The sequence below is a fragment of the Scyliorhinus canicula genome, chromosome 19, assembly GCF_902713615.1.
Source record: "Scyliorhinus canicula chromosome 19, sScyCan1.1, whole genome shotgun sequence".
Classification (NCBI taxonomy): domain Eukaryota; kingdom Metazoa; phylum Chordata; class Chondrichthyes; order Carcharhiniformes; family Scyliorhinidae; genus Scyliorhinus; species Scyliorhinus canicula.
The window spans coordinates 83,365,874-83,393,763 of NC_052164.1; the positions used below are offsets into that span (position 1 = coordinate 83,365,874).

The 27,890-nt window shown below is 49.3% G+C and overlaps 1 protein-coding gene across 3 annotated transcripts; it reads left to right on the top strand.

The window, feature by feature from the left end:
- Nucleotides 1–1,392: 1,392 nt before the first annotated feature.
- On the top strand, nucleotides 1,393–27,116 carry LOC119954362 (ly6/PLAUR domain-containing protein 2-like). Of its 3 annotated transcripts, none has more exons than XM_038779546.1 (4): nucleotides 1,393–1,527; nucleotides 16,628–16,754; nucleotides 18,523–18,651; nucleotides 26,386–27,116. In XM_038779546.1, exons 2-4 carry the CDS (start codon nucleotides 16,706–16,708, stop codon nucleotides 26,604–26,606), a joined length of 399 nt encoding a protein of 132 aa, XP_038635474.1. In that variant the 5' UTR covers nucleotides 1,393–1,527; nucleotides 16,628–16,705; the 3' UTR covers nucleotides 26,607–27,116. The 3 variants fall into 3 exon arrangements, with proteins under 3 accessions (XP_038635474.1, XP_038635473.1, XP_038635476.1); XM_038779545.1 differs by having other exon boundaries at nucleotides 16,654–16,754; XM_038779548.1 differs by having other exon boundaries at nucleotides 16,658–16,754.
- The last annotated feature ends 774 nt before the right edge of the window (nucleotides 27,117–27,890 follow it).

Below are 27,890 nucleotides of genomic sequence, written 5' to 3' on the forward strand. Positions count from 1 at the left end.
AGCGCAACAGACACCTACAGATGCTGAAAGATGCCCTCGTACGAACGGGATATGGCGCTCGACTCATTGATCGACAGTTCCACCGCGCCACAGCAAAAAACCGCACCGACCTCCTCAGAAGACAAACACGGGACACCACTGACAGAGTACCCTTCGTCGTCCAGTACTTTCCTGGGGCGGAGAAACTACGACATCTTCTTCGCAGCCTCCAACACATCATCAGCGAGGATGGACATCTTGCCAAGGTCATCCCCACACCCCCACTACTGGCCTTCAAACAACCGCGCAACCTCAAACAAACCATTGTTTGCAGCAAATTACCCAGCCTTCAGAACAGCAACCACAACACCACAAAACCCTGCCAGGGTAATCTCTGCAAGACATGCCAGATCATCGACATGGACACCACCATTACACGTGGAAACACCACCCACCAGGTACGCGGCGCATACTCGTGCGACTCGACCAATGTAGTCTACCTCATACGCTGCAGGAAAGGATGTCCCGAAGCGTGGTACATTGGCGAGACCATGCAGACACTGCGACAACGAATAAACGGGCATCGTGCGACTATCAACAGGCAGGACTGTTCCCTTCCAGTTGGGGAACACTTCAGCAGTCAAGGACATTCAGCCTCTGATCTCCGGGTCAGCATTCTACAAGGAGGCCTTCAGGAGACGCGACAACGCAAAATTGCTGAGCAAAAACTTATAGCTAAGTTCCGCACGCATGAATGCGGACTCAACCGGGATCTGGGATTCATGTCGCATTACATTCGGCCCCCACCAACAAGCCTGGACTTGCAGAGGCCTACCGACTGAACTGGCTTGGGACAATTCACACCTCTTTAACCTGGAGTTACCTCTCTCTCTGCATCTTTGATGATTTGATTGCCTGCAGGTGCTCGCATTCCGGGGCATCTCTGACTGTGTCTATATAAACATTTCTGGAACAAGCCTTTCCATTCACCTGAAGAAGGAGCCGTGCTCCGAAAGCTCGTGTTTGAAACAAACCTGTTGGACTTTAACCTGGTGTTGTAAGACTTCTTACTATATATATAAATGACAAACAATAGGGGACCCAGCCGGATCTCTGTGGTATGCCACTGGTCACTGGCTTCCAGACACCAAAGCAGAGTTGGTATTTTAAGTCCAATATGACACTTCCTTGGAACTGGTCAGGGAATCTGTTCTCAAGACGAGAAAAGGAGTGTGGCATCATAAATCATCTGGCTCTTACGTTGCATCACAATCACTTCAGCTAATGTCCAATCATTGTCATGTGTCATTATTACAGCACTTCATTTTAAACAGCTAACTGACGTGCTTACATCATACATGTATCCATAGTAACACCAATATTCTAGGATGTGCTAATTTGAATTGCAAAGTAAATTGTGAACAGTCAGTTGTCACCAAACTTGTTAAAGACATGTTAAAAATCCCAAAACATTGTTTATTACCCTGACTCTTTATCTCCATGTTTGATACTTTGTAGCAGTACTTATCTCTTCCAGTACATTAAGAGGTATGTAATAATAGGGCAAAGGTCAAAATAGCCCCATAGGAGAGAAGCTAAGTCAGATATGTGAACAATTGTATATATCCATCTGATTTGCAATATCTTAAATGTTGATCTTTAGAATTTAGAAGTAAGACAGCTTTTGTAACTTTAGAATTAAATGTGACATGTATCATCAAAGTGCCTCTAATATACTGACTGATTTTGCCCTTATATTTATGCGAAACACACATTGCTGAATCCGCTGATGTATAGTGGGTACTGCGCGGTGTGTTGGAACTCATTCTAATGAGGGAGGCCCTAGATTCAGTCACTAGCCACTGTTGACTAGGCCCTGGTTACTTCAGATGGAATACTGGTGAATGGCATCCTTTGGAAAGGTTGCAGCCATAATCAGAAGTGTGGGGGGGAGGGGGTGATGGTAGTGGAGGTGGGTAGGAACCTGATGATATGCATTAATCATTTTGTCATTAGTATTCAGTGGTATTACCTGCCAGCAAAGACAAGGCCCCGATTCATTGGTCATTGCAATTCACTTTTCCCACAGTCAGCACATCCCTGTCCACCAGTTTCCCGCTGAAATGCAGTGGGTACAGTGAGAAATTCCATTCACAAGCGGCGGGAGGATTGAATCCTGCCTGCCACCAGCCAATGATGCACGGCCGAAAAACACATGGCCGGGGGACCGGAGAATCCCGCCCCACGAATTAAAACCTTAGAGAATAAGTGGGGAAAGAGATGAGAAGCACAGCCACATTTGCCATAGGGGCGTAAGTCAAAACAGCATTCTCAGCTTAACAGAACACTGAATCATTGAATCCCTACTGTGCAGAAGGAGGCCATTCGTCCTATCAAGTCTGCACCGATCCTCCAAAAATGCACTCTACTCAGGCCCAATCCCCCGCAACTCTGCAACCCCACCTAACTTTGGACACTGAAGGGCAATTTAGAATGGCCAATCCACTTACCCTGCACATCTTTGGACTGTGGGAGGAAACCCACGCAGACACGGGGAGAACGTGCAAACTCCACACAGACAATCACCCAAAGTCAGAACCCTGGCCCCTGGCACTGTGAGGCAGCAGTGCTAAACACTGTGCCACCGGTGCTACCCACACTCCCTTTTGCTGGTGGGTGGAACCACATTTACAATATTTTCTCAAACATTGGTCACTTTACTTTCAAACGTATGTGTGTTTCTTGGAGACGTCCAGGGAACAACAAAAGTGAAACAAGGAAGTATTTACATAACGTCACTCACATCTTCAGAACTCCCAAAGTCGTTTGCAATTAATGAATTACTTTCGAAGTACAGCCAGTGATGTGACCATTAATTCACAAGACACGTGATTGGAAGTGAACAGTGGTTTTAATAATCTTACAACAGAGCCTGCCTGCGACGAGATAAACTGGCAGCAGGCTCACGACTGCAGAGCTTTATACTTCTGGTTAGCAGGAGGAGCCATGGGCGGAGCCAAGGGTGGAGCCCAGTACAACTCCTCATCTCCCCCTATGGGCAGAGCCGCGCAACGGCTCATATACAGAGCCCACAAGGACACAATATATATACTGGAACACAGTGTGAATTAGTAGGTTTATAATTCACCACATTCACCCCCTGTATAAAATCTAGTCTGGCGGGGGTGATGGGTCTACAAATTGAGCAGGTCCGGCGGCCGAGTCGTCCTTTGCGATCGGCGAAGCACCGGGGTTGCAGCCTCTTCTGCTGGCTGGGTGGTGGCGGTTGATGAGGGTACGATGGCTGACTCTGGGGGTGATTCGGCCCGAGATTCGTACCCGACTGATTCGACTGGCGATGGGGAGCGCCGGAAACCCATAGGCGCGGGGGCGCGGAGCACAGGCAGTGAACTTGTAGGAGCGGGGGCGCAGGGCGCGGAGGGTTGTGCGTGGTGTGTGAGGGGTACCTCAGCGGTAGTAGTGGTGGGATTGGATCCTGCAGGCGCCAGGTCCCAGAGGGAAACAGTGTCCTGACGGCCGTCAGGGTTTTCGATGAAGGCGTATTGGGGGTTGGAGTGGAGCAGGAGCACTCTTCCTACGAGTGGGTCAGTTTTGTGTGCCCAGACGTGCTTCCGGAGGAGAACCGGGCCTGGTGTCTTCAACCATGCTGGGAGCGAAACCCCCATGGTAGTGCCCCTAGAAAAAACAAATAGACGTTCGTGAGGGGTCTGGTTGGTGGCTGTACATAGGAGGGACCTAATAGCATGGAGCGCGTCGGGGAGGACCTCCTGCCATTGGGAGGTTGGGAGATTCCTGGACCGGAAGGTCAGTAGGACGGCCTTCCAGACCGTCGTGTTCTCCCTCTCCACCTGCCCGTTTCCCCTGGGGTTGTAGCTGGTAGTCCTGCTTGAGGCGATGCCCTAGTCGAGCAGGTACTGACGCAGCTCGTCGCTCATAAAGGACGAACCCCTGTCGCTGTGTACGTAGCTGGGGAACCCGAACAGGGTGAAGATACTGTGCAGTGCTCTGATGACTGTGGGAGGTCATATCGGGGCACGGGACAGCAAAGGGGAAGCGGGAGAACTCGTCGATGATGTTCAGGAAGTACACATTCCGATTGGTCAAGGGGAGTGGCCCTTTGAAATCGATGCTCAGGCGTTCAAAGGGCCGGGAGGCCTTTACCAGGTGGGCCCTGTCTGGTCTATAGAAGTGCGGTTTGCACTCTGCACAGATCGGGCAATCCCTGGTGATGGCTTTTACCTCCTCGGTGGAGAAAGGCAGATTTTGGGCTTTGATGTAGTGGGCGAGCCGGGTGACCCCGAATGGCAGAGGTCATTGTGGATAGCTTTCAGGCGGTCGTCTTGCGTGCTGGCGCACGTGCTGCGGGACAGGGCATCTGGGGGCTCGTTGAGCTTCCCCGGTCGATAGATAATATCGTACTTGTAGGTGGAGAGTTCGATCCTCCACCGTAGGATCTTATCATTTTAAATTTTGCCCCTTTGTGAGTTGTCAAACATGAAGGCAACCGATCTTTGGTCGGTGATGAGGGTGAACCTCCTACCTGCGAGGTAGTGCCTCCAGTGTCGTGTACACCACGATAGCTTGTGCTTCCCTTTCGACTGAGGTGTGTCGAATTTCCGAAGCGGAGAGGGTTCGGGAGAAAAAGGCGACTGGTCTCCCTGCCTGATTTAGTGTGGCTGCAAGAGCGACCTCTGAGGCATCGCTCTCCACCTGAAAGGGGACGGATTCATCCACTGCCCGCATGGCCGCTTTGGCGATGTCCTCCTTGATGCAGGTGAAGGCCTGGCGAGCCTCATCTGACAGAGGAAAGAGTGTGGCCTTAAATAGTGGGCGGGCTTTGTCCACATACGGAGGGACCCACTGGGCATAATATGAGAAGAATCCCAGGCACCTTTTGAGGGCCCTGGGACAATGAGGGAGAGGGAGTTGTAAGAGGGGCGCATACGGTCCGGGTCAGGGCCCAGGACTCCGTTTTCCACGACATAGCCAAGGATGGCTAGCCTGGTCGTGCGGAAAACGCATTTCTCCGTGTTATACGTGAGGTTGAGTTTCTGGGCAGCCGGAGAAATTGATGGAGGTTAGCGTCATGGTCCTGCTGATCATGGCCGCAGATGGTGACATTGTCCAAGTACGGAAACGTGGCCCGCAGCCCGTACTGGTCCACCATTCGGTCCATTCCTCGTTGGAACACCGAGACCCCATTCGTGACGCCAAAGGGAACCCGGAGGAAATGGAAGAGGCGGCCATCTGCCTCGAACGCCTTGTAGTGGCGGTCCTCCAGGCGGATTGGGAGCTGGTGGTATGCAGACTTCAGATCCACCGTGGAACAATACGATACTGGGCGATCTGATTCACCATGTCTGCAATCCTGGGGAGGGGGTACGCATCAAGGAGCGTGAACCGATTAATGATCTGGCTATAGTCCACTACCATTCGGAATTTTTCCCCGGTCTTGACGACCACCACCTGAGCTCTCCACGGGCTATTACTGGCCTCTATGATCCCCTCACGTAGGAGCCTATGGACTTCGGTTCTGATAAACACCCTGTCCTCCAGGCTGTACCGCCTGCTGTGAGTGGCTACGGGTTTGCAGTCCGGAGTGAAATTGGCAAAGAGTGGAGGGGGGTCGATTTTTAGCGTCGCTAGACTGCAGATAGTAAGTGGAGGTAGGGGCCCGCCGAAGCTGAGTGTTAGGCTTTTGAGGTTGCACTGGAAGTCGAGTCCCAGTAAGAGTGGGGCGCAGAGTTCGGGGAGTACGTACAGCTGGAAGTTCGAGTAGCTGGCGCCCTGAATCGTTAGGGTCACGATGGTGCGCCCTTGGAGATGAACAGAGTGTGAGCCCGAAGCGAGGGAGATAGTTTGCCGTTCGTGGAAGATAGGGAACGAACAGCATCTTACCAGATCTAGGTGTACGAAGCTCTCGGTGCTCCCGGAGTCGAAGAGGCACGGTGTACTGTACCCGTTGATTTTAACCGTCACCATAGAGTTGCGGAGGTGTTTCGGATGCGACTGGTCCAACGTGACCGCGCTGAGTTGCGGGTAATCGGCGGCTCGATCAGCTGTGCTGGAGTGGCCCCGTGATGACTGTCTGCTGAGGTTGTAGTCGTCGAGGTTCGGTTCGGTTGAAGACCAAGATGGCGGCACCCGTGGCGGGTGCTGAAGAAGATGGCGTCCAAGATGGCCACCCCCATGCTTGAAGAGGATGGATCCCAAGATGGCCGCCCCCGTGGATCGCACGTGGCGGGCGGCGAGGAAGATGGCGTCCAAGATGGCGGCCCCCATGAGTTGCACGTGGCCGGCCGCGTGGAGGAGGGTTGCCAAGATGGCGGCCCCCATGAGTCGCACGTGTCGGGTGGGGGCGGAGTCGGCATACAGGCCACAGCATTTCGGGGCCTGCAGGGCTGTGAGTTTTGGAAGCGAGTGCTCTGGGCTGCGGGAGAGTTTGGAGAGGGGGATTTCTTCGCCAGGCAGACCCGGGCATAGTGTCCTTTGCGACCGCAGCTGCTGCAGGTCGCGTTGCGGGCCGGGCAGTGCTGCCGTGGGTGTTGGGGCTGCCCACAAAAATGGCACACCGGGGCTGCGTAGTGGGTGGGTGGCCGCGCGGCACAGGCCTGGGGCAGTTGCTGGTCGGGGGCCCAGGATGGGGTCGCTTGGTCCGTGGGGAACGAGGTGAGGCTGCGGTACGAGACCTCCATGGTTGTAGCTAACTCTACAGTGTCCTCCAAGTTCTGAGCCCTGCCACGTACACATCTCGGACAGCGAGCTCCATATGCTGGACGGCTGATACATCTTGATAATTACAGTCCCGAGCTAAGGCTTTTAAATCGCGTAGGAATTCTTCCAGCGACTCCGCGGGGCCCTGGCAGCGGGTCGTAAAAATGTGGCGCGCGTAGACCTCGTTGATGGGCCTCACGTACATTCAATCGAGCATGGCCAGGGCCTCCGTATACGAGGAAGTACTGTTAAGTTGAGTAGAGATACGGTGGCTCACCCTTGCGTGCAGTAGACTGAGTTTCTGCTCCTCCGTAGTTTCTGAAGTGCTTGATTCAGCAAGGTAGGCCTTGAAACATCTGAGCCAGTGTAGAAAGATTTCTTTCGCCTCTGCAGCCTGCAGGTCGAGTTCTAGTCGATCAGGTTTGAGGGCTGATTCCATAGTAGCTTTCTTCAAGTTTCCTAAGATTATTAAATTGATGTGACCACCTATTCACAAGACACGTGATTGGAAGTGAACAGTGGTTTTAATAATCTTACAACAGAGCCTGCCTGCGATGGGATGAACTGGCAGCAGGCGCACGACTGCAGAGCTTTATACTTCTGGTTAGTGGGCGGAGCCATGGGCGGAGCCAAGGGTGGAGCCCAGTACAAACTCCTCATCTCCCCCTATGGGCAGAGCCGCGCAACAGCTCGTATACAGAGCCCACAAGGACACAATACATATACTGGAACACAGTGTGAATTAGTAGGTTTATAATTCAAACAGCAACTTAATTAATGACCAGGTAATCTATCTGCCGCTTGATGGTATTGGCTGAGGGCGGTTATGTCTGGGACACAGCTACAATTTATTTAAACAGTGTCATGACATCATTTAACATCTCATCCAATGATTCTAGGCTTGGGTGCAAAGTTTTGAGACACTCACAAAAATGCGCTTGCTTTTAGTCAAGAAAATAATGTTGGAACAGGGCATTGCCCAAGTCATCTGCTGAAAGACTAACAAATTTAAGCAAACTAGTTTTGGATCAGAGGTCCCAGAAGTGAACCACAACCAAAAAACTCAGGTTTATATTAAGATCTTTTTTAAAAAACGGACTAAATTCCCATCCATTCATAATCAATAGATATTGAACACTAGAAAAAATTCCCCACAGTTTAGTGAATGAGGTTTCAGAGTCGGGGAGGGTGCAGTTTCTGGAGAATGTTACGGAGATAGGGAAGGACGTGCTAGGGTTGGAGGAAGTTACTGAGATCGGGTGGGATGTAGGGGCTGGAGGAGGTAACGGAGATAAGGGTGAAGGGGCTGGAAGAGGTTGTAGACATAGGGACGGGTGCAAGGGCAGAAGGAGGTTGCGAAGATAGGGTGGGGTGTAGAGGTTGGTGGAGGCTACTGAGGTAGGAAGGGATGGAGGGGCTAGAGGAGGTTGCAGAGATAGGAAGGGGTGCAGGAGCTGGAGGAGGTAGGGAGGAACAAGGGCGTGGAGAGATTGGAAAATATTAAAGGGTGGTGGAGTGGGATCAGCTGAGTTGCTCTTGCAGCGACCCAGCATGGGTATGATGGGATGAATGGGTGCTTCACAGTGGTTAGCACTGTTGCTTCACAGCACAGGCTTCGATTCCCAGCTTGGGTCACTGTCCGTGCGGAGTCTCCCCATGTCTGCGTGGGTTTCCTCCGGGTGCTTCGGTTTCCTCCCACAAGTCCTGAAAGACATGCTGTTAGGTAATTTGGACATTATGAATTCTCCCTTAGTGTACCCAAACAGGCACCGGAATGTGCGACTAGGGGATTTTCACAGTAACTTCACTGCAGTGTTAATGTAAGCCTGCTTGTGACAATAATAAAGATTATTATTATTTGTACTTGAACCATTCTATGGAACAGATCCTGTCAGAAAATATAATTTGCTTTGTTTTGTGCACGCTGCATTGCCAAGTAATCATTTATTAAAGTCAATTTAATGTTTGACATGTTCTATACAATTTACAAGCAATTTGTAATTAGAGACATGCTTGTAGAGGTTCAAGGCACAGGTCGGTTGAGAATTTCATGCATGGGGTTTGGACTTTGTGATTAGATCATCAAGTGTAGCATGGGCTTCATTATCACTTTCAGCAGGCACCCAGGAAGCTCAGGAGCAGCCGTAGAGGATTGCCATTTTGGTCCCTGGTGGTTGTCGACATACAGGGCGAGATTTTATCAAAGTAGTGGAGATTCCATTGCCAAGGTGGTTCTCAGGTGACCAATATGCAGGAGACAGGACCTCCCAACGAGAATGCCAGAAGGGGGCAATTCAGATGCTCTCGGAAGCAGGCGGGGCCAGGGGAATGGAGGGGAAACCCCTCCAGTGACAGCATTGAGGTGTTGGAGCCGTTCCCCGCCGCCATCTTCTGCCTACCCCAGAGAAGCTGCTGCCATCATGTCTGTGACCTGCTAGCGAGATGGGTGGACCACTAGCAAGATCCCAGCAAACTGGGAAAATTGCTAATTCGCCAGTTGCTCATATCCTCACTGCGAAACCTCTCCAGCGACAGCACTACACGGGAGATTATCCCAGCATTTTACCACCTCTCCACCAACACCATTTCCAGTATCTGGGGCCAAATAGAATTCCATGCATGGCAACTCCTTTGCCTCACACCAACAACATCCCAGCATAGTGTTCCACTGCGTAGCTTGTCCAAACCATCATTCTTAATCTCACCTCTACACCTCCAGCTATTTCTCCACTTCCTTCACATTCGCACGTTTTAAATTACTCCCAATTTTCACTCAAGCACACTCTCCTTCCCCACAGCCGAATTCATTACCTTCCAAAAAGTTCCCTTCTTGTAGCATTGTTATCACAAGTGACCTCAAAACCTTATTGCTGACAAAGTTCTGATCACTGACTATTGTCCTTTCCCTGCCTGCTCCTTGAGCTTTATCTTGGCGGACCCCCTCTTTGTCATTTACATCTTGGCCTGGAGTCATGGGCATATTTTAACACGTAGACATGCCAAGTTCCTTTTGCGAGTTATTTTAACAACCATGCAGCCTTAGTCACTGATTCCAACTTTAAGAAATACTAAAACTTGGATGAGCCAAAATTTCCTACAGCCTACTTTTGGCAATAGTGTAAGACCTTGGCTTTGTCTCCCACAAATACCAATGCAATTCAGCCTCAAGTTGGATCTCACACAGCCACTATAACTGCCACTTGACAATTCGTCCAGGGGTGCAGAACCTCAGCAAAACTATTCCTAGGTGTTATATTAAAAAAAAGAAAATGCTATAAATTTGTCTTCTGATTCTGTTTTAATTTCCAGCACTTTCTGCTTTTACTCATATTTCTAGCATCCACAGAGTTTTATTTTAGAATATAAGAACACAAGAATTAGGAGCAGAAATAGACCAGACCACCCCTCAAGCCTGCTCCACCATTCAATATTATACCGCTGAGCTGCTCAGTTCCACTTTTCCACTCATTCTCCATATCCCTTGATTCCCTGAGAGACTAAAAATCGTCCCATCTCAGCCTTAAATATACTCAGTGAAAGAGCAGTCAGAAATGTACAGCCCTTTGAGTGAAGATGTTTCACATCTAAATCCTAAATGGTCAAACCCTTATCCTGCGACTGTTGTGACCCTCCTGTTCCAGATTCCCCTGCCTGGGGAAAACAACATCTCAGTGTCTACCCTGACAAGCCCTGTCAGTATTTATGTATTTCTAAGGTGAGATAAGCGTCAGACCATTATTTTTTTTAAAATGAATGGAGTAATTGTGGTAGTCACCACTGTTGTACTGTGTATACTGTATACGAGGGTATTACGGTGTATAAGTGTGTGGCGGAGTATAAATGTGTGGGCTCTCCAAGCTGCAGCCATTTCGACAGCAGCTGCGGGAGGCTCCACATCTCTGCGTAATAAAGCCTCGATTACTATCTACTCTCGTCTCGTCGTAATTGATAGTGCATCAATTTATTACGCAGAGATTTTAAAACGATGGATCTCCACATCAAGCCTGATCGCCTACAGCTGCACCCTCAAGCAGACAACGTCAAATCGGCCTTTGCACATTGGCTAGCTTGCTTCGAGGCACACATAGGATCTGCGACTGAACCACCCTCAGAGGCACAGAAGCTCCAGATCCTCTACACGCGGCTGAGCGCAAACATCTTCCCCCTCATCCGGGACGCGGCAACATACGCTGAGGCCATGGCGCTACTGAAGTAGAACTACACGCAGCAGACCAACAAGATATACGCCAAGCACCTCCTCTCCACACGGCATCAACTCCCTGGTGAGTCTGGAAGATTTCTGGCGTGCGCTGCTACTCCTAGTGAGAGACTGCGACTGCCAGGCCGTTTCGGTCGCTGAACATTCGGACCTGCTACTTAGGGACGCGTTCGTTACAGGCATAGAGTCGGCCTACATCCGCCAGCGACTCTTAGAAGGGGCTACCCTCGACCTCACGGCGACCAAGAAACTGGCGTTCTCGCTCACAGTCGCCTCAAGCAATATACAGGCGTATGCCCCCGACTGCGCGGCCCACCCCTCCTGGACATCGTGGACTCCGCCAGCGAACACCCTGCCGTGCACCCCACCAGCAACCACCACCAGCCAATCCCAGGCCTGCGCCGCGTGGCAGCCACACAACCCCGGGGAACCCAAGTGCTACTTCTGCGGACAGTCAAAACACTCCCGACAACGCTGCCCGGCACGAAGCGCGCTCTGCAAGGCCTGCAGTAAGAAAGGACATTTTGCTGCTGTGTGCCAGGCCCGCTCGGTCGCCGCTGTTGCCCCGGAACCCCCCATGTGCGACCTGCGGGCGCCGCCATCTTCCTCGCCTCAGACCTCATGTGGCCCATGGGCACTGCCATCTTCCTCGCCTCATACCACGTGCGGCCCGTGGGCGCCGCCAACTTGCTCGCCTCACACGTGCGGCCCGTGGGCGCTGCCATCTTGCCTGCCTCAGGACACGTGCGGCCCGTGGGCACTGCCACCTTCCCGCCTCAGGATCACTGCTCGTCGGACACCTCATCGGGCCGCTCATCGTTTGTAACCGCCGCCGACCAGCCACGTCTGGTCTCTGTCACGATCAACCAGACACGACCGCACAACCTCGCGACCACGTCGACGGGCACACGGTTTCCTGCCTTCTGGACTCCGGAAGCACTGAGAGCTTCATCCACCCCGATACGGTAAGGTGCTGCTCGACTCACGGTCCACCCCACCAACCAGAGAATCTCCCTGGCCTCCGGATCCCACTCCGTGCGATCTGGGGGTACTGCACCACCACCCTCACCATCTAGGGCATAGAGTCCAGTGGCTTCTGGCTCTATGTCCTCCCCAACCTCTGCGCTGCCCTGCTACTCGGCCTGGCCTTCCAGTGCAGCCTCCAGAGCCTAACCCTGAAATTTGGCGGGTCCCTACCACCCCTTACTGTGTGCGGCTTCACGACCCTTAAGGTCGGCCCACCTTCCCTGTTTGCGAACCTCACCCCGGATTGCAAACCCGTCGCCACCAGGAAACCCGTCGCCACCAGGAGCAGATGGTACAGCGCCCAGGACAGGACCTTTTTCAGGCCTCAGGTCGAGAAGCTGCTGTGGGACGGTATTATCGAGGCCAGCAACAGCCCCTGGAGAGCCCAAGTGGTAGTGGTGAAAACTGGGGAGAAAAACAGGATAGTCGTTAACTACAGTCAGACCATCGAACGATACACGCAGCTCGACGCACACCCGCTCCCCCGCATATCTGACATGGTCAATTAGATTGCAGAGTACCGGGTCTTCTCGACAGTGGACCTGAAATCTGCCTACCACCAGCTCCCCATTTGCAAGGCGGATCGCCAGTACACCGCATTTGAAGTGGACGGCCGCCTTTACCATTTCCTTAGGGTTCCCTTCGGCGCCACTAACGGGGTCTCGGTCTTCCAACAGGAGATGGACCGAATGGTTGACCGGTACGGACTGCGGGCCACTTTCCCGTACCTGGATAACGTCACCATCTGTGGCCACGACAAGCAGGACCACGACGCTAACCTTTCCAAATTCCTCCACACCGTCAAACTCCTCAACCTAACCTACAACAAGGAGAAGTGTGTGTTCAGCACGGATCGATTAGCCATCCTTGGCTATGTGGTTCAGAACGGAGTTCTAGGACCCGACCCCCGATCGCATGCGCCCCCTCATGGAACTCCCCCTCCCCCACTGCCCCAAGGCCCTCAAACGATGCCTAGGGTTCTTCTCGTATTACACCCAGTGGGTCCCTTACTATGCGGACAAGGCCCGCCCACTCATTCACTCCACCGTTTTCCCACTAATGGCCGAGGCTCATCAGGCCTTCAACCGTATCAAGGCCGACATTGCCAAGTCCGCGATGCACACGGTCAACGAGACGCCACCCTTCCAAGTCGAGAGCGATGCATCAGACGTCGCTCTGGCCACCACCCTCAGCCAGGCAGGCAGGCCCGTGGCATTCTTTTCCCGCACCCTCCATGCCTCCGAAATTCGGCACTCCTCTGTCGAAAAGGAGGCCCAAGCCATCGTTGAAGCTGTACGGCATTGGAGGCATTACCTGGCCGGCAGGAGATTCACTCTCCTCACTGACCAATGGTTGGTTGCTTTCATGTTCAACAACAGACAGCGGGGTAAGATCAAAAATGATAAAATCTTGAGGTGGGGGATCGAGCTCTTCACCTACAGTTACGAGATTTTGTATCGCCCCGGTAAGCTCAACGAGTCCCCCGATGCCTTATTCCGAGGTACATGTGCCAGCGCACAAGTGGACCGAATCCGCACCCTGCATGACGATCTCTGTCATCCACGGGTCACCCGCTTTTATCACTTCATAAAGGCCCGCAATCTGCCCTACTCCATCGAGGAAGTCAGGGTTCTCACCAGAGACTGCCAGATCTGCACGGAGTACAAACCGCACTGCTACCGGCCAGACCGTGCGCGCCTGGTGAAGGCCTCCCGCCCCTTTGAATGCCTCAGCATGGACTTCAAAGGGCCCCTCCCCTCCACCGACCGCAACACGTACTTCCTCAATGTGGCCGACGAGTACTCGAGATTCCCCTTCGCCATCCCATGCCCCGACATGACGTCTGCCACCATCATCAAAGCCCTCAACACCATCTTCGTTCTGTTCGGTTTCTCCGCCTACATCCACAGTGACCGGGGATCCTTATTTATGAGCGATGAGCTGCGCCAGTACCTGCTCAACAGGGGCATCGCCTCGAGCAGGACGACCAGCTACAACTCCCGGGGAAACGGGCGGGTGGAGTGGGAGAATGGGATGGTCTGGAAGGCTGTCCAGCTGGCCCTAGGGTCCAGAAATCTCCCGGCCTCCCGCTGGCAGGAGGTCCTCCCTGACGCCCTTCACTCCATTCGGTCGCTCCTGTGCACTGCGACTAACGAAACTCCCCATGAACGTCTCTTTGCCTTCCCCAGGAAGTCCACCTCCGGGGTTTCGCTCCCAACATAGCTGGCAGCTCCAGGACCTGTTCTCCTCCGCAAGCATGTGCGGCTCCACAAGACAGACCCGTTGGTTGAGAGGGTACAGCTACTCCACGCGAACCCGTAGTACGCCTACGTAGAGTACCCCAACGGCCGCCAAGACACAGTCTCCCTCAGGGACCTGGCACCAGCTGGGTCCCCACACACTCACCCCCCCCCCCCCCCCCTCGGCCCCGGCACCAATCTCTCTCCCCCCCGGCGCACCCCATCTCAGCCCCCGCTCCAGGACGTTCCGCCCTTCCCTTGGTTCCACCCGTGGATGAAGATGAGGTCGACACGCTCCCAGAGTCCCTGACGTCCGATCCGACGCCTGAATCAACACCACAACTTCATCGCTCGCAACGACGGACCAAGGCGCCCGACCATCTAAATTTGTAACCTCTTTCTTAACATTTAAACAACCTGTATTTTTTTTTTAAAACAACCTGTACGTAAATAGTTTCCACCACCCCAGCTGGACTCTTTTTTAACAGGGGGTGAATGTGGTAGTCACCGCTGTTGTATTGTGTATACTGCATACGAGAGTATTACGGTAAGGCCCCTGTACCACAGGTACGGGGATAGATCTCTGCCTGCTGGCTCCGCCCAGTAGGTGGAGTATAAATGTGTGGGCTCTCCGAGCTGCAGCCATTTCGGGAGCAGCTGCGGGAGGCTCCACATCTCTGCATAATAAAGCCTCAATTACTCTCTGCACTCGTCTCGTCGTAATTGATAGTGCATCAGTAATTAAGAAAAATAAAATTAGGCACTGGATTTATAGAATCCCTAATTGCAGAAGGAGGCCATTCGGCCCACCATGTCTGCACCAATCCTCTGAAAGAGCACCCTGCCCGAACACACCTGCCCACCCTATCCCCATTACCCATTAACCCACCTAACCTTTTAGACACTAAGGGGCAATTTAACATGGCCAATACACTGAACCTGCACACCTTTGTGAAAGGAAACCGGAGCACCCAGAGGAAACCCACACAGAGACGAGAAGATTGATTGATATACAAGAAACAGCAGTGGAAACAGAATCAATAATTTGTTTAAAATGGGCTACAGGTTAATAGTGAGCCTGTATTCTCTAGAGTTTTAAAGAATAAGCGGTGATTTCACTGAAGCCTACAAAATACTTAAAGGAACAGACAGGGTAGATGTAGGTAAGGTGTTTCCCTTGGACGGGAGTGTAGAATCGGGGCCATAATTTAAAATAAGGGAGATGCCACTCAGGAGCAAGATGAGGAATTTCTTTACACAGAGGGTTGTGAATCTTTGCTATATACCCCAGAGGGTTGTGGAAGCTCAGTCATTGTGTATATGTAAGGTAGAGGTTGATAGATTTCTGATTAACAATAATGTAAAGGGTTACGGGGACAATGGGTGTAAAAGATATTGATGTATCTGATCAGCCATCAGATGGGCTGAATTGCCTCTTCCTGTTCCTATATTCTTATATTTGAAAAATACAAAATCATGAATAGAGAAAGGAAATAGTAAGTTATAGCTCTTTCAGAGAACAGAGTTTTGCAAACTGATTTGATTCTGTATTGCTTCACTCTGAGTTCAGCTTCCTTCCCCTCATCCAACCTGTCACTAAGACTGATTTCTTTCTCCTCGACAGTGTTTCTCACCTTCAAACCTACTTCTCTCTCTCAACGTCAAACTATTCATACTTGTTTTTAACACCTTGCAGATCGACTTCTCCAGGGCTCTCCTGCCTATCTTCCCACTTCTACCATTCATAAACTAGAAGTTATCCAGAATGACATTGACCCCACCTTTACTCATTCTCCTTTAGTTACCTGCCCTCCTGCCCAGCAAAACACTCTGAGACATCCCTTATTGTGACACCTCATATGATACGAGAAATACCCACAGACAAAAGTAGTTCTAATAACAATAATCTTTATTGTCACAAGTTAGGCTTACATTAACACTGCAATGAAGTTATTGTGAAAAGCTCCTAGTTGCCACACTCTGGCACCTGTTTGGCTACACTGAGAGAGAATTCAGAATGTCCAATTCACCTGACAAGCATGTCTTTCGGGACTTGTGGGAGAAAACTGGAGCACCGGAGGAAGCCCATGCAGGCACGGGGAGAATGTGCAGACTCCGCACAACAGTGACCAATGCCGGGAATGAAACCCCGGTCCTGCTGCTGTGAAGCAACAGTGCTAACCACTGTGCCGCCTGTTGCCTTGACCATGAGCACTTAAATCAGCTCAGATCTGGGATTGGCTCAATGGCCTTCCGAGGCTGTAATGGTTCTGATGTTTACCCCATATCTATGAGAAAGGTAATCTGCCGGTGGTACCTATGAATTATATTAATGTTAGAAAAAATGTAGTTCCACATTTCTGGGTTTGGGGTTGAAGGCTTGCTTCAATGACAGATGTTCTAAGATGTTTATTTGTATAATGCACAGTGATTGAGGGGTCTTGTTCCCACTAGAAAGCACCCAGAAGGCAAGGAGGATTAGAAATCAACTAAGCATAAGGTCAATATGAAATTCATCACTGGAGCCATCATTGCAGCTCTTTGCTCTCTCACTGGTAAGAATTTAATTAAAAGTCTTTCATCAGTTTAATTTTTGTTACGACTTATTCATTGGAATTCTTAAAATTGGAAATAAACTCAAAATATACTTTTTTTAATAGTAGGAGTGTTCCTGTTCATGAATCACAAAAGGTTAGCCTAAAGGTTAACAGTAGCAATTAGGAAGGCAAGTGGGATGTTGACCTCTACGGCAAGGGGTGGGGTGAAGGTGAAGTATAAAACTAGGGAGGTCTTGCTACAACTGTACAGGACATTGGTGAGACTGGCCCTGGGGTACTGTATACAGCTTTGATCGCCTTGCTTAAGAAGGGATATACTTGCATTGGAAGCGAGTCAGAGAAGGTTCACCAGGCTATGTCTTGGGATGAAATTTTGTCCCTCTTTTTCCCACACTTTGCTTTACTGCAACATGATTTCTTAAAAGGATATGCTTGCCAATTCATTGCATGTCTAATTGTTTGAGTGCTGTGGCTGGAAATGGCACGCACACAGTTTTTCTTGTTTTTAGTTTAGGAAGAAAATAATATTTACTGGACTTACCCGGGTATATGTAAGAATAATAAAAAGGCTCCAACTTTCTCACACACACTCGAAGTTCATACGGATGCAAATAAGTTACAGTGTGGGAGGATATATTGAACAGGTCAATAAATATTAAAGATATTACAGGTCTTGCAGACTAATGGCTGGGATGGTTCAGGCTGAGCCGAGGGACCACTTGGGTCCAGTGTCAATATAATTTAAGAATACTGATGAACCGTTTACCTTTTCTTCTGGAGACAGATACAGCTGCTCAGATGATTTTTTTAAAATCCCCCCCTTCAGCATGTGGGCAGTCAAACAACCGACATGGCTGAAGTATGGGGAGAGAAAGAGGGAGACCCATACAGGGGCTTTTCCTATTTGGCGTCTTTGCTGCTTCTGTCTGTACCTGCAGAAAACAGTTTCATAAAACACAAACGAGGGTTGGTTGGCTTTTCACATGCTCCCCTCTCTCAACTGATCAGTGATTCAAATATGGTCATGGACAATAGATTCCAGACCTAATTTCATTAGATTATGGCTGGATGAATTCCGTCACTCTGCGTCCTTTGCCTGAAGTGATTAGCTTTAATCCTTGTTCCACACCCACTTGAGTTTGGATCCAAACAGGTTGGCTCAAATTACAGGGTTTTGAATTTGTCATGTGCAGTGATGCTAGTGTTCTACAATCTTGGAAACAACAGCGTTAATTCACTGGTATGTTGTCTCAGTCATCAACGTTTTTCATCCAGTAAATATATAATATCATTCTCGATATAAAACATGGCTTCACAAAACTATAAATATAGAATTTCCATCTGTATATAATAGTTAAAGCAGAACTGAATATCAGCAGAAACTTAGTTAATTAGCTTCAGAAAATTAATGACTTGCATTCGTTGTTGCATGAATCATGAAAACCTATGCCTGGGCAGACATCACTGTTAATGAAAGTGAATCACAAATTATCTCTTGCATTTATATTTTCTCATGACTGACTTGCTGGTGGTATAATATCAAGATGTAATGTAATGTAAATGTAAATCGCTTATTGTCACAAGTAGGCTTCAAATGAAGTTACTGTGAAAAGCCCCTAGTCGCCACATTCCGGCGCCTGTTCGGGGAGGCTGTTACGGGAATTGAACCGTGCTGCTGCCTGCTTGGTCTGCTTTCAAAGCCAGTGATTTAGCACTGAGTGCTGATTCAATGTTTTATTAATAACACCTGCCTTTGATATTTCAGCTGAAGCCTTGAAATGCTACTATTGTTTAAACTCCAGGATAGTAGAGGAATGCAATGCACAACACCAGATATGTCCATCGAACAAAACAATGTGCCTCACCTCTGTGAAAACAATAGGATTTAGCCAGAGTGAGTATGTTTGTTTTTTGATCCACCACCAGTAGCGGAGTTCCCGATGCGGCGGAGAATCCAATATCGTCTAAAAAATGGGATTGGTGCTGGGCGCTTATCCTGTTCCGATGCTTCAGACCGCACTGACGGTGGTATCCAGGGCCGGGATTCTCCCTTACCCGACAGGGTGGGGGGTCCCGGCGTAGCGGAGTGGCGCCAACCGCTCTGGCATCGGGCCTCCCCAATTCCGCACTTTTGGGGGCTAGGCACGCGCCAGAGTGGTTGGCGCCACACCGACTGGCGCAAAAACCGGCGCCAACGGCCTTTGACGCCTGGCATCGGGGCTGGCCGAAAGGCCTTCGCCGATTCGCGCATGCGCCGGTGCGTCAGATGCCGCTGACGTCACCACCGGCGCATGCGCAGTAGTGGAGGCCGTGATGGCAGCGGAAGGAAAAGAGTGCCCCCACGGCACTGGCCCGCCGGCCGATCGGTGGGCCTCGATCGCAGGCTTGGCCACCATGGGGGCACCCCCCGGGGTCCGATCACCCAGGACCCTGGGGGCGGCTCGCTCCGCCGATCCCGCCGCCACCAGAGGTGGTTGAAACCACGGCGGCGGGAGGCCTCTCAGCGGTGGGACTTCGGCAGGGGGCACGCCGATCGGCGCAGCGCAATTCCCGCCCCCGCTAATTCCCGGGTGTCGGAGAATTCCGGCCACGGCGGGGGCAGGATTTTCGCTGGTTCCGGGCGATTCTCCGACCCCCCACAGGGTCGGAGAATTTCGCCCCAGATTCAAGCCCCACTCCAATGGGAGGGTGTAAATAAATCAAATTGACCTGTTTGCGTCCTTTTAACAGTCTGGGCACAGATTTCTTCAAGCTTGCGTGATTCTCCGGTCCTCTGGGCGAGAATTGGTGCAGGTATTTCCCAGTGTGGCCCAAGTGCGGTCACTGTTATAATGTAGGGGATGCGGCAGCTAATTTCTGCTCCCCAAACTCCCACAAATAGCAAGGTCATAATATACGGCAAATGGGGCAGCACGGTGACACAGTGATTAGCACTTCCCTCTACGGCGCTGTGGACCCGGGTTTGAAGCCCGGCCCTGGGTCACTGTCTGTGTGGAGTTTGCACATTCTCCCGTGTCTGTGTGGGTTTCACCCCCACAACCCAAAGATGTGCAGAGTAGGTGGATTGGCCATGCTAAATTGCCCCTTAATTGGAAAAATAAAATAATTGCGTACTCTAAATTTATCAACAAAAAAATAAACAGGAATATAATCCTATTTTGTGATGGTAAGGGGAGGCAATGGTGTAGTAGTATTGTCACTAGACTAGTAATGCGGAGAACCAGGGTAATGTTCTGAGGACCCAGTTTTGCATCCCACAAAGGCTGATGGTGATTTGAATCCAATAAAAACCGGGAATTAAATGTCCAATCGTGATCATCAAACCATTGCCGATAGTCGTAAAAAAAACATCCGGGTTGGGATTCTCCCCTACCCGGCGGGGCGGGGGGTCCCAGCGTGATGGAGTGGCGTGAACCACTCCGGTGTCGAGCCGCCCCAAATGTGCGGAATTCTCCGCATCTTTAGGGGCCACGCCCTCACATTGAGGGGCTAGGCCGCGCTGGAGTAGTTGGCGCTCCGTCGGCTGGCGTGAACGGCCTTTGGCGCCACGCCAGCCGGGGCCGAAAGGACTTAGCCGGCTGGCGTAAGTTCGCGCATGCGCCGGTGCATCAGCGGCTGCTGCGCAGGGGAGGGAGTCTCTTCCGCCTCCGACATGGTGAAGACCATGGCGAAGGCGGAAGAAAAAGAGTGCCCCCACGGCACAGGCCCGCCCGCCGATCGGTGGGCCCCGATCGCGGGCCAGGCCAACGTGGGGGCACCCCCCCCCCCGGGGTAAGATCGCCCCGCACCCCCCCCCCCCCCAGGACCCCGGCGCCTGCCCGCGCCGCCAATCCCGCCGGTCAGGTAGGTGTTTTGATTCCCGCTGGCGGGAGAGGCTTGACAGTGGCAGGATTTCGGCCCATCGCGGGCTGGAGAATCGCCGGGTGGGGCCAGCCGACCGGCGTGGCGCGATTCCCGGCCCGCCGAATCACTGGTGGCAGAGAATTCGGGACACGTCGGGGGCAGGATTGACGCCGGCTCCCGGCGATTCTCCAACCCGGCGGGGGGTCGGAGAATCCCTCCCCTGGTTCATCAATGTCCATTACTTACCTGCCATCCTTACCTGATCTGGCCTGCATATGACTGAATGTTAAATGGCCCCTCAAGTCATTCAGTTCAAGGGCAATTTGGTATGGTTAATAAATGCTGCCCAGCCAGTGATGCCCACATCCAATGAATAAGAAAAGTATTTGTGTTGGCCAGGCCATCAGGGAAAAGACGGGGACCAGGTTGAGGTGAGTTGACCTGTTAGCTGAGTTGTTCTCTCTGGCTCTTCTTCAAAATAGTGCATGTCATCTTTTACACCCAACCGAGTAGGAACATTGGGCCTCTACATATCCCATCCTAAAGGTAGCACCTTTGACAGAGCATCACTCCCTTTATACTGCACTGAGTGTTTCTAGCCTTGATTTTTGTGTTCTAGCCCTGGAATGGGTCTTGAACCCGGAACATTGTGTGACAATATGTATATTGTACAGTAAGCAAAGGGTTAATAATTTCTTGTGAATGCATCCAACCACTAGATGGTGATCAAGGGCATATACGTAGATCACATGATACCCTTGATTCGGAGAGTTGGTGATTAGGTGGGATAGAGAGTAGTCGTGTTTTCAGAAGCTCTGTAGATAGAATTATAGTCTTAGTGTATTTTGTAATATTTATATCTTAATGAATAGTTCAAATCTAGTTAGTTGTATTGTTAATAAAATAAGCTTTGTTTAAAACATAGCTTGATGTACTTTATGAGACATTACACCTCGAGGCCCTCCTCATCCACAAAGCAAAGAACTTCACATGGTACCAGGCGTGTTTGCTAAGCTAGAAAAAATCTCCGTGAATCTAGACTTTCAAAAAAAATTCTACCAGGCTCTGACTGCATCGACGACATCAAAGAACTTCCCAGTCAAAACAAGATGGAAGATCTGCAGACTCTATGGCATTTTCGGACTGCGGGTAAAGTAGACATCAACTGGCGCAATTTCAAGCAGCGGTTTGAATTGTATACCTCTGCCCTAGACCTGGAAGCGGCCTGAGATCATCGAAAAATATCGTTTCTAACAGTGGTTGGTTCGCAAGCCCGTGAAAGTTTCAACTCATTCCGATTTAAGGACAAGGCAGATAAGAAAAAATACAATAAAGTAATTGAATAATTCGATAACCACTGCCAACTGCAACAGAACAAAACATGCAAAAGAGTGCAAAAAACAGGTGAAACGCTTGACTGCTTCATAACTGATCTGAGACTTAAAGTGTAGACATGTAATTTTTTGATTCTCCTAGACTCACTTCTGAGAGATCAGATAGTCTGCGGATTAAAAAGCAACTAACTGGGGCAGCACGGCGGCGCAGAGGGTTCGCCCTGTTGCCTCACGGCACCGAGGTCCCAGGTTCGATCCCGGCTCTGAATCACTGTCCGTGTGGAGTTTGCACATTCTCCCCGTGTTTGCGTGGGTTTCACCCCCACAACCCAAAGATAGAGTATAGAACAGTACAGCACAGAACAGGCCCTTCGGCCCTCAATATTGTGCCGAGCCATGATCACCCTACTCAAACCCACGTATCCACCCTATACCCATAACCCAACAACCCCCCCTTAACCTTACTTTTTGTAGGACACTACGGGCAATTTAGCATGGCCAATCCACCTAACCCGCACATTTTTGGACTGTGGGAGGAAACCAGAGCACCCGGAGGAAACCCACGCACACAGGGGGAGGACGTGCAGACTCCACACAGACAGTGACCCAGCCAGGAATCGAACCTGGGACCCTGGAGCTGTGAAGCATTTATGCTAACCACCATGCTACCCTGCTGCCCATGTGCAAGGTAGGTGGATTGAGCACGCCACATTGTCCCGCAATTGGAAAAAAAAGTGAATTGGGTACACTAAATTTATTTTAAAAAAGCAACTAACTGCGGGAAAGATTATTGAGACAGTCTAATTTAACGTTAAAAGGCATAATCAGTATGTGTAGAGCTAGCAAACGTGCCAGGAATCAGTTTTCTGAAATGTTGGTCAGTGAAAAAGGCATGAAAGTTAACAACGTGGCCGACGCCATTAATGCTGTGGTGCACCAAAAAACAACCGTGCTCCAGATGGCAGCCATTTTGCGTCATAACGTCACGAGCATCATAACATGTCCACTGTGCGTTTGGAAAAACCTGTGCGAAGTGCCACAAATTGAATCACTTATGCATCTCAGTGCAGATCGGGAACAAATTCGCAACTGTTTAAGAAGCTTAGTGCAGTGAACAAGGGAAGAACTTTGCAGGAAATAAGCATTAAAAAACATGTTAATCAAACAATCAATCCTGACTGAATGGAAGAAGTATTTGATTTGGAAAATTCTATCTTTGTCAAAACAATAGAAACTACAGAGAAAGCGCAACAGAAAACATCTGATTCATATATCAATCATTCATAATAATGATGATTGGACGATTCCATTAATAATAAATGGAGCCTTATAAAGAGCTCACGGAGTGGGAGGGAACCCAGATATGGGAGGTAAAGCGTAAGTGGGAAGATGAGCTGGGTAAGGAGCTAGAGTCAGGTCTGTGGGAGAATGGTCTGAGTAGAGTCAACACGTTCTCATCATGTGCCAGGCTCAGCCTGATACAATTAAAGGTGGTTCATCGGGCACACATGACGGAGGTTTTATGGGATAGAGGACAGGTGTGTGAGGTGTGCGGGAGGGCCAGCAAACCATGTCCACATGTTTTGGTCATGTCCGAAGCTTAGGGGATTCTGACAGGGACTTGCTGATGTCACTGTGTTAAAAATGAGGGTTGCGATTTTCGAAGTGTCGGAAGACCTGGGAGTCCAGGGGACGAGGGAGGCTGACGTTTTGGCTTTTGCCTCCTTGGTAGCCCGGAGACAGATCCTATTATCCTGGAGGGACCCGGAGCCCCCGAAATCGGGGGGTATGAATTAGTGACATCGCTGTGTTTCTTAGGCTTGAGAGAATTAAGTTTGTCCTGAGAGGATCAATGTTAGGGTTCGTTTGGAGGTGGCAGCTGTTTACGACTTCTTTGGGAAAAACTAAAACTGTTAGCAGATATGATAAGGAGGGTACTTAGGGAACGGGGAGGGGGGTGGGGGTAGGTGAGTTAGTTTAGATTAGTTCAGGCGGGATCAGCAAGAGTAGATGGAGGGACTGGGGAAATGTGTGTATAAACCATGTTGGCTGGGTATGGTTGTTGGCCGAGGAGGGGTGTCATGTACTGAATTATGTTTATATTTGTTTTTGTACTTTCTGTTATTATATAATCACAAATGCCTTAATAAAATGTTTTACAAAAAATAATAATAAATGGAGTCACTATAAATATGAAATTGGATACCGGAGCAAAGGTTAATCTCATTAATCGAACAGATGATGAGCAAGTAGCTGATAACAAGTAGCATCCAATCTGTGCAGGACAACGACAAGTGTGAAAGTTCTAAGCTGGACTGTGCAGATGCTGAAAATGAGAGTGCAACAGCAGACAAGTCAGTTGAGAGCACATCAATTGCCAGCAGCCAACAGGAAACTAAAGAAATTATTCCGGCTAAGAAGCACAAGACTAAAAATGATGCATCCAGTAATCATGTCTTTGACAAAGGATCACCTGGACTCAAAACATTAGCTCTTTTCTCTCTCTACAGATGCTGCCAGTCCTGCTGAGATTTTCCAGCATTTTCTCTTTTGGTTTCAGATTCCAGCATCCGCAGTAATTTGCTTTTATTCAAAGAAAGGAGGATGCAACAATCTGTACATTGTATGGTAAATGAAGAGTTAACAATTTAATGTGAATGCATCCAACCATTAGATGGTGACCAAGAGCATACATGTACATCACATGCTACCCTTGATTCTGAAAGTAGGTGATTAGGTGGGATAGAGAGTAGTCGTGTTTTCAGAAGCTCTGTAGTTAGAATTATAGCCTTAGCATAGTTTGTAATATTAATGTCTGAGTGAGTAGTTCGAATCTAGTTCGTTGTAGTGTTAATAAAATCAGCTTTGTTTAAAACATAGCTTGATGTTCTTTGTGAGACATTACACTTCAAAGCCATCCTCATCCACAATGCAAAGAACATCACACCCTGCAGCTGCAAAATACATATCATCCTAAATTCAATTACTCATTTGTTTCTGTTAATGAGGCAAAACTTTTCATTGATCTGGAGCCATAAGTTGATGAGGACATATCAATTAGCCTGAAGTAGATCCAAGACTGTTTCCTCACATGGAATGCCTGTGCACCGCTTTTGACTGTTTACGTTGGCAACTGTATATCCGAACCATGTTGCGGTCCACAGACTCCACTTCAACAATGCCATCGTGGACTAATGAATATTAAAAACAGATCTCAGCTGAGGCAGCTTTAGTAATGACCTAACTGATCCCTCCAGCCCTGGATAGGGGAGAGGAAGTAGAAGCCATCATCCATTGGTTGGTGAGGAGATTGAGCTCTCTTATCCTCATCCTCAGCTAATGGTGGGTGAGTCCAGAACTCAGGGCCACAGTCTGAGGATATGGGGTAGACCATTTAGCACAGAGGCGTGGATAAATTTCTTCAGCCAGAGACTGATCAGCTTGTGGAGTCCGTTAGCACAGGAAGTAATATAGCACTTGGAGTGAAGGGGATCAAAGGAAATGGGGGAAGGCAGGATTGGCTATTGAGTTGGATGATCAGCCATGAACCTGATAAATGACGTAGCAGGCTCAAAGGGCCGAATGGCCTCTTCCTGCTCCTATTTCCTATGTTTCTATATTAGCTGCCTAAAATGGTTCGTTCATGAATGATAATCCAGCTTGGAGAGGCTGCCAAAATGATTTGCTGGAGTTAAGCCAATGAGAATTGACTTCAAGCGGAGAGACTAGTGAGGCTAAGATTGTGCCTCTTGAAGCAGTGAAGATTAAGTGGAGATTATTTACAGGGGTATGTCGAATAAACGGGGATGGAACTAACTGAGTACTTCTTTCAATGCGCAAGCACAAATACGATAGGCCAAATAGCCTTCCTCTGTGCTGTACAATTCTATTATTTCAGGAATAATCATTAGCGTTCAGGTGGTAGACAGGCTCTGGAGCAAGGAAACTCCCCAGGAATCAGGGTGGGGAAGGGGGGGTGGCATGGTGGCACAGTGGTTAGCACTGCTGGCTCACAGAACCAGGGATCCATGTTCAAGTCTGGCCTTGGACAACTGTTTGTGTGGGGTTTATACCTTCTCCCTGTGCCTGCGTGGGTTCCACTGGGTGCACAGGTTTCCTCCTACATTTCAAAGCTGGATTGACCATGCTAAATTGCCCCTTAGTGCCCAGTTAGGTGGGGTTACTGGGCTAGGACGAGTGAGTGGGCCGAGGTAGGGTGCTCTTTCAAAGGTATGGTGCAGACTCAATGGGCCGAATGGCCTCCTTCTGCACTGTAGCAATGTTAAAAGGAAAAAACTCAATGTTAGATAGAAAAGTTATGATGAATCCAATTTAAATTGACTTCAATGATTAATATTGGTTATATTTATGATGAAATGTTATCAACGACCCTATGATTAGGTGATCAAGTGAGGAACAGCAAATTGCTTTAATATATCTTTCTGTTGCAGCTGGACTTGGAATCGTGAAGGTAACCAAGAAATGTTCATACCATTTGGAGTGTAACGCTGATATCGATAATATAATCCTCGGAGGTAGAAAAGTTCTTTGCTGTGCTACCGACTTGTGTAATGCTGATAGTGCTGCCATTGGCTCCAGTCAATGCTGGATCTTGCTGGGAAGCACCGCTGCCATCACCTGGACTCTTCTAGAATTGACTGTCTCAACCTAAATGAATGGAGCCAACAGACTGTGCATGTTTTTAGATTTTATATATTTCACAAGAGAAGCTTTAATGGGAAAATGTGCACATTTCTTTTTGACATAGAATGAGCTGTTTTTCTTAAAGTATTGTATTTATTGTCGGTGTCGTTTCATTAAGGTGAAGCATTTGTCAGCGTTTGTGGTGCGGTCAGGTTGTCCGCGTCGAGCACAGGGAAAGAATCATTAATCAGGAAATAATGAAAACCTCACTATAAACATCTGGTTAATTAAGATGGAGCACCTTATTGACAGCCGTAAATTTGCGTGCCCTGAATTAAAATTCAAAATGATCTGATTAGATCTCTTGACTATAAAAGGGAGTGTCCCTCTGCTACAAGTTACAGGGTCTGGTAAGATATCGAGTTAATGGCTTTATCTGTACAAAGAAAATACGGAGTTATCATCAGACAAAAAAAAGAGAATAAGTGTTCATTTGTTTTTCAGTGAATGAGATAATAAACATTTAGGGGATGCCCAATAAGAACATAAGTGTCAACCATGCATTTTTTTCAGTGGCGCTATCATGTGGTAAATAGGAGGTGAATTTCAACTCTTCTAAGTAATGTAATGAAAGTCTCACTTATCCTGGAATCACAGAATGTTTGCAGCACAGAAGGAGACTATTCGATCATTCGTGTTTGAAAGAACAAATCGCCTAATTCTGCTCCCTGTCTTTTCCCTGTGGCCTGCCATTTTTTTTCTTTTCAGATTATTGTCCAATTCTCTTTCGAATGCCTTGATTGAGCCTGCCTCCACCACTCTCAGTGCACTCCTGATCCAAACCATCCGTTTTCCTCATGTCACCGTTGCTTCCTTTGTCAGTCGCCTTAAATTGGTGTCCTCTGGTTTTCGATCATTCCGCCAAAGCCTGTCTGCTTTTTCCTGACCCCTCATCATTTTCAATGCCTCCATCAAATCTCTTAATCTTATAGCAGTGGAGAAATAATACTATTCGATTGTGTTCTCTCATGTCTGTCCACAGCCAAAGAATTTAGACTTCCGTAAAGGAAGTCAAAACTATATGCGTTGAACACTTGTTTTGCTATTCACTGAATTGTGTTAATGTAATTTTGGTTCCTCTTCTTAGCCATTCCATAGATTCTCTACAGAGCAGAAGGAGGTCATTCGGCCCATCAAGTCTGCACCGACCTTCTGAAAGTGCACCCTGCCTAGACGCACTTCCCTGCTCTATCCCCATAACCCCACCTAACCTGCACACCTTTGGACTGTGGGAGGAAGCCAGAGCACTCCG

Coding starts and splice junctions, on each gene's coding strand:
- LOC119954362 (XM_038779546.1), top strand. CDS start 16,706: ATGAAATTCATCACTGGAGCCATCATTGCAGCTCTTTGCTCTCTCACT. Junction 16,755..18,522: donor AGCTCTTTGCTCTCTCACTG/GTAAGAATTTAA, acceptor TTGATATTTCAG/CTGAAGCCTTGAAATGCTAC. Junction 18,652..26,385: donor AACAATAGGATTTAGCCAGA/GTGAGTATGTTT, acceptor TTTCTGTTGCAG/CTGGACTTGGAATCGTGAAG.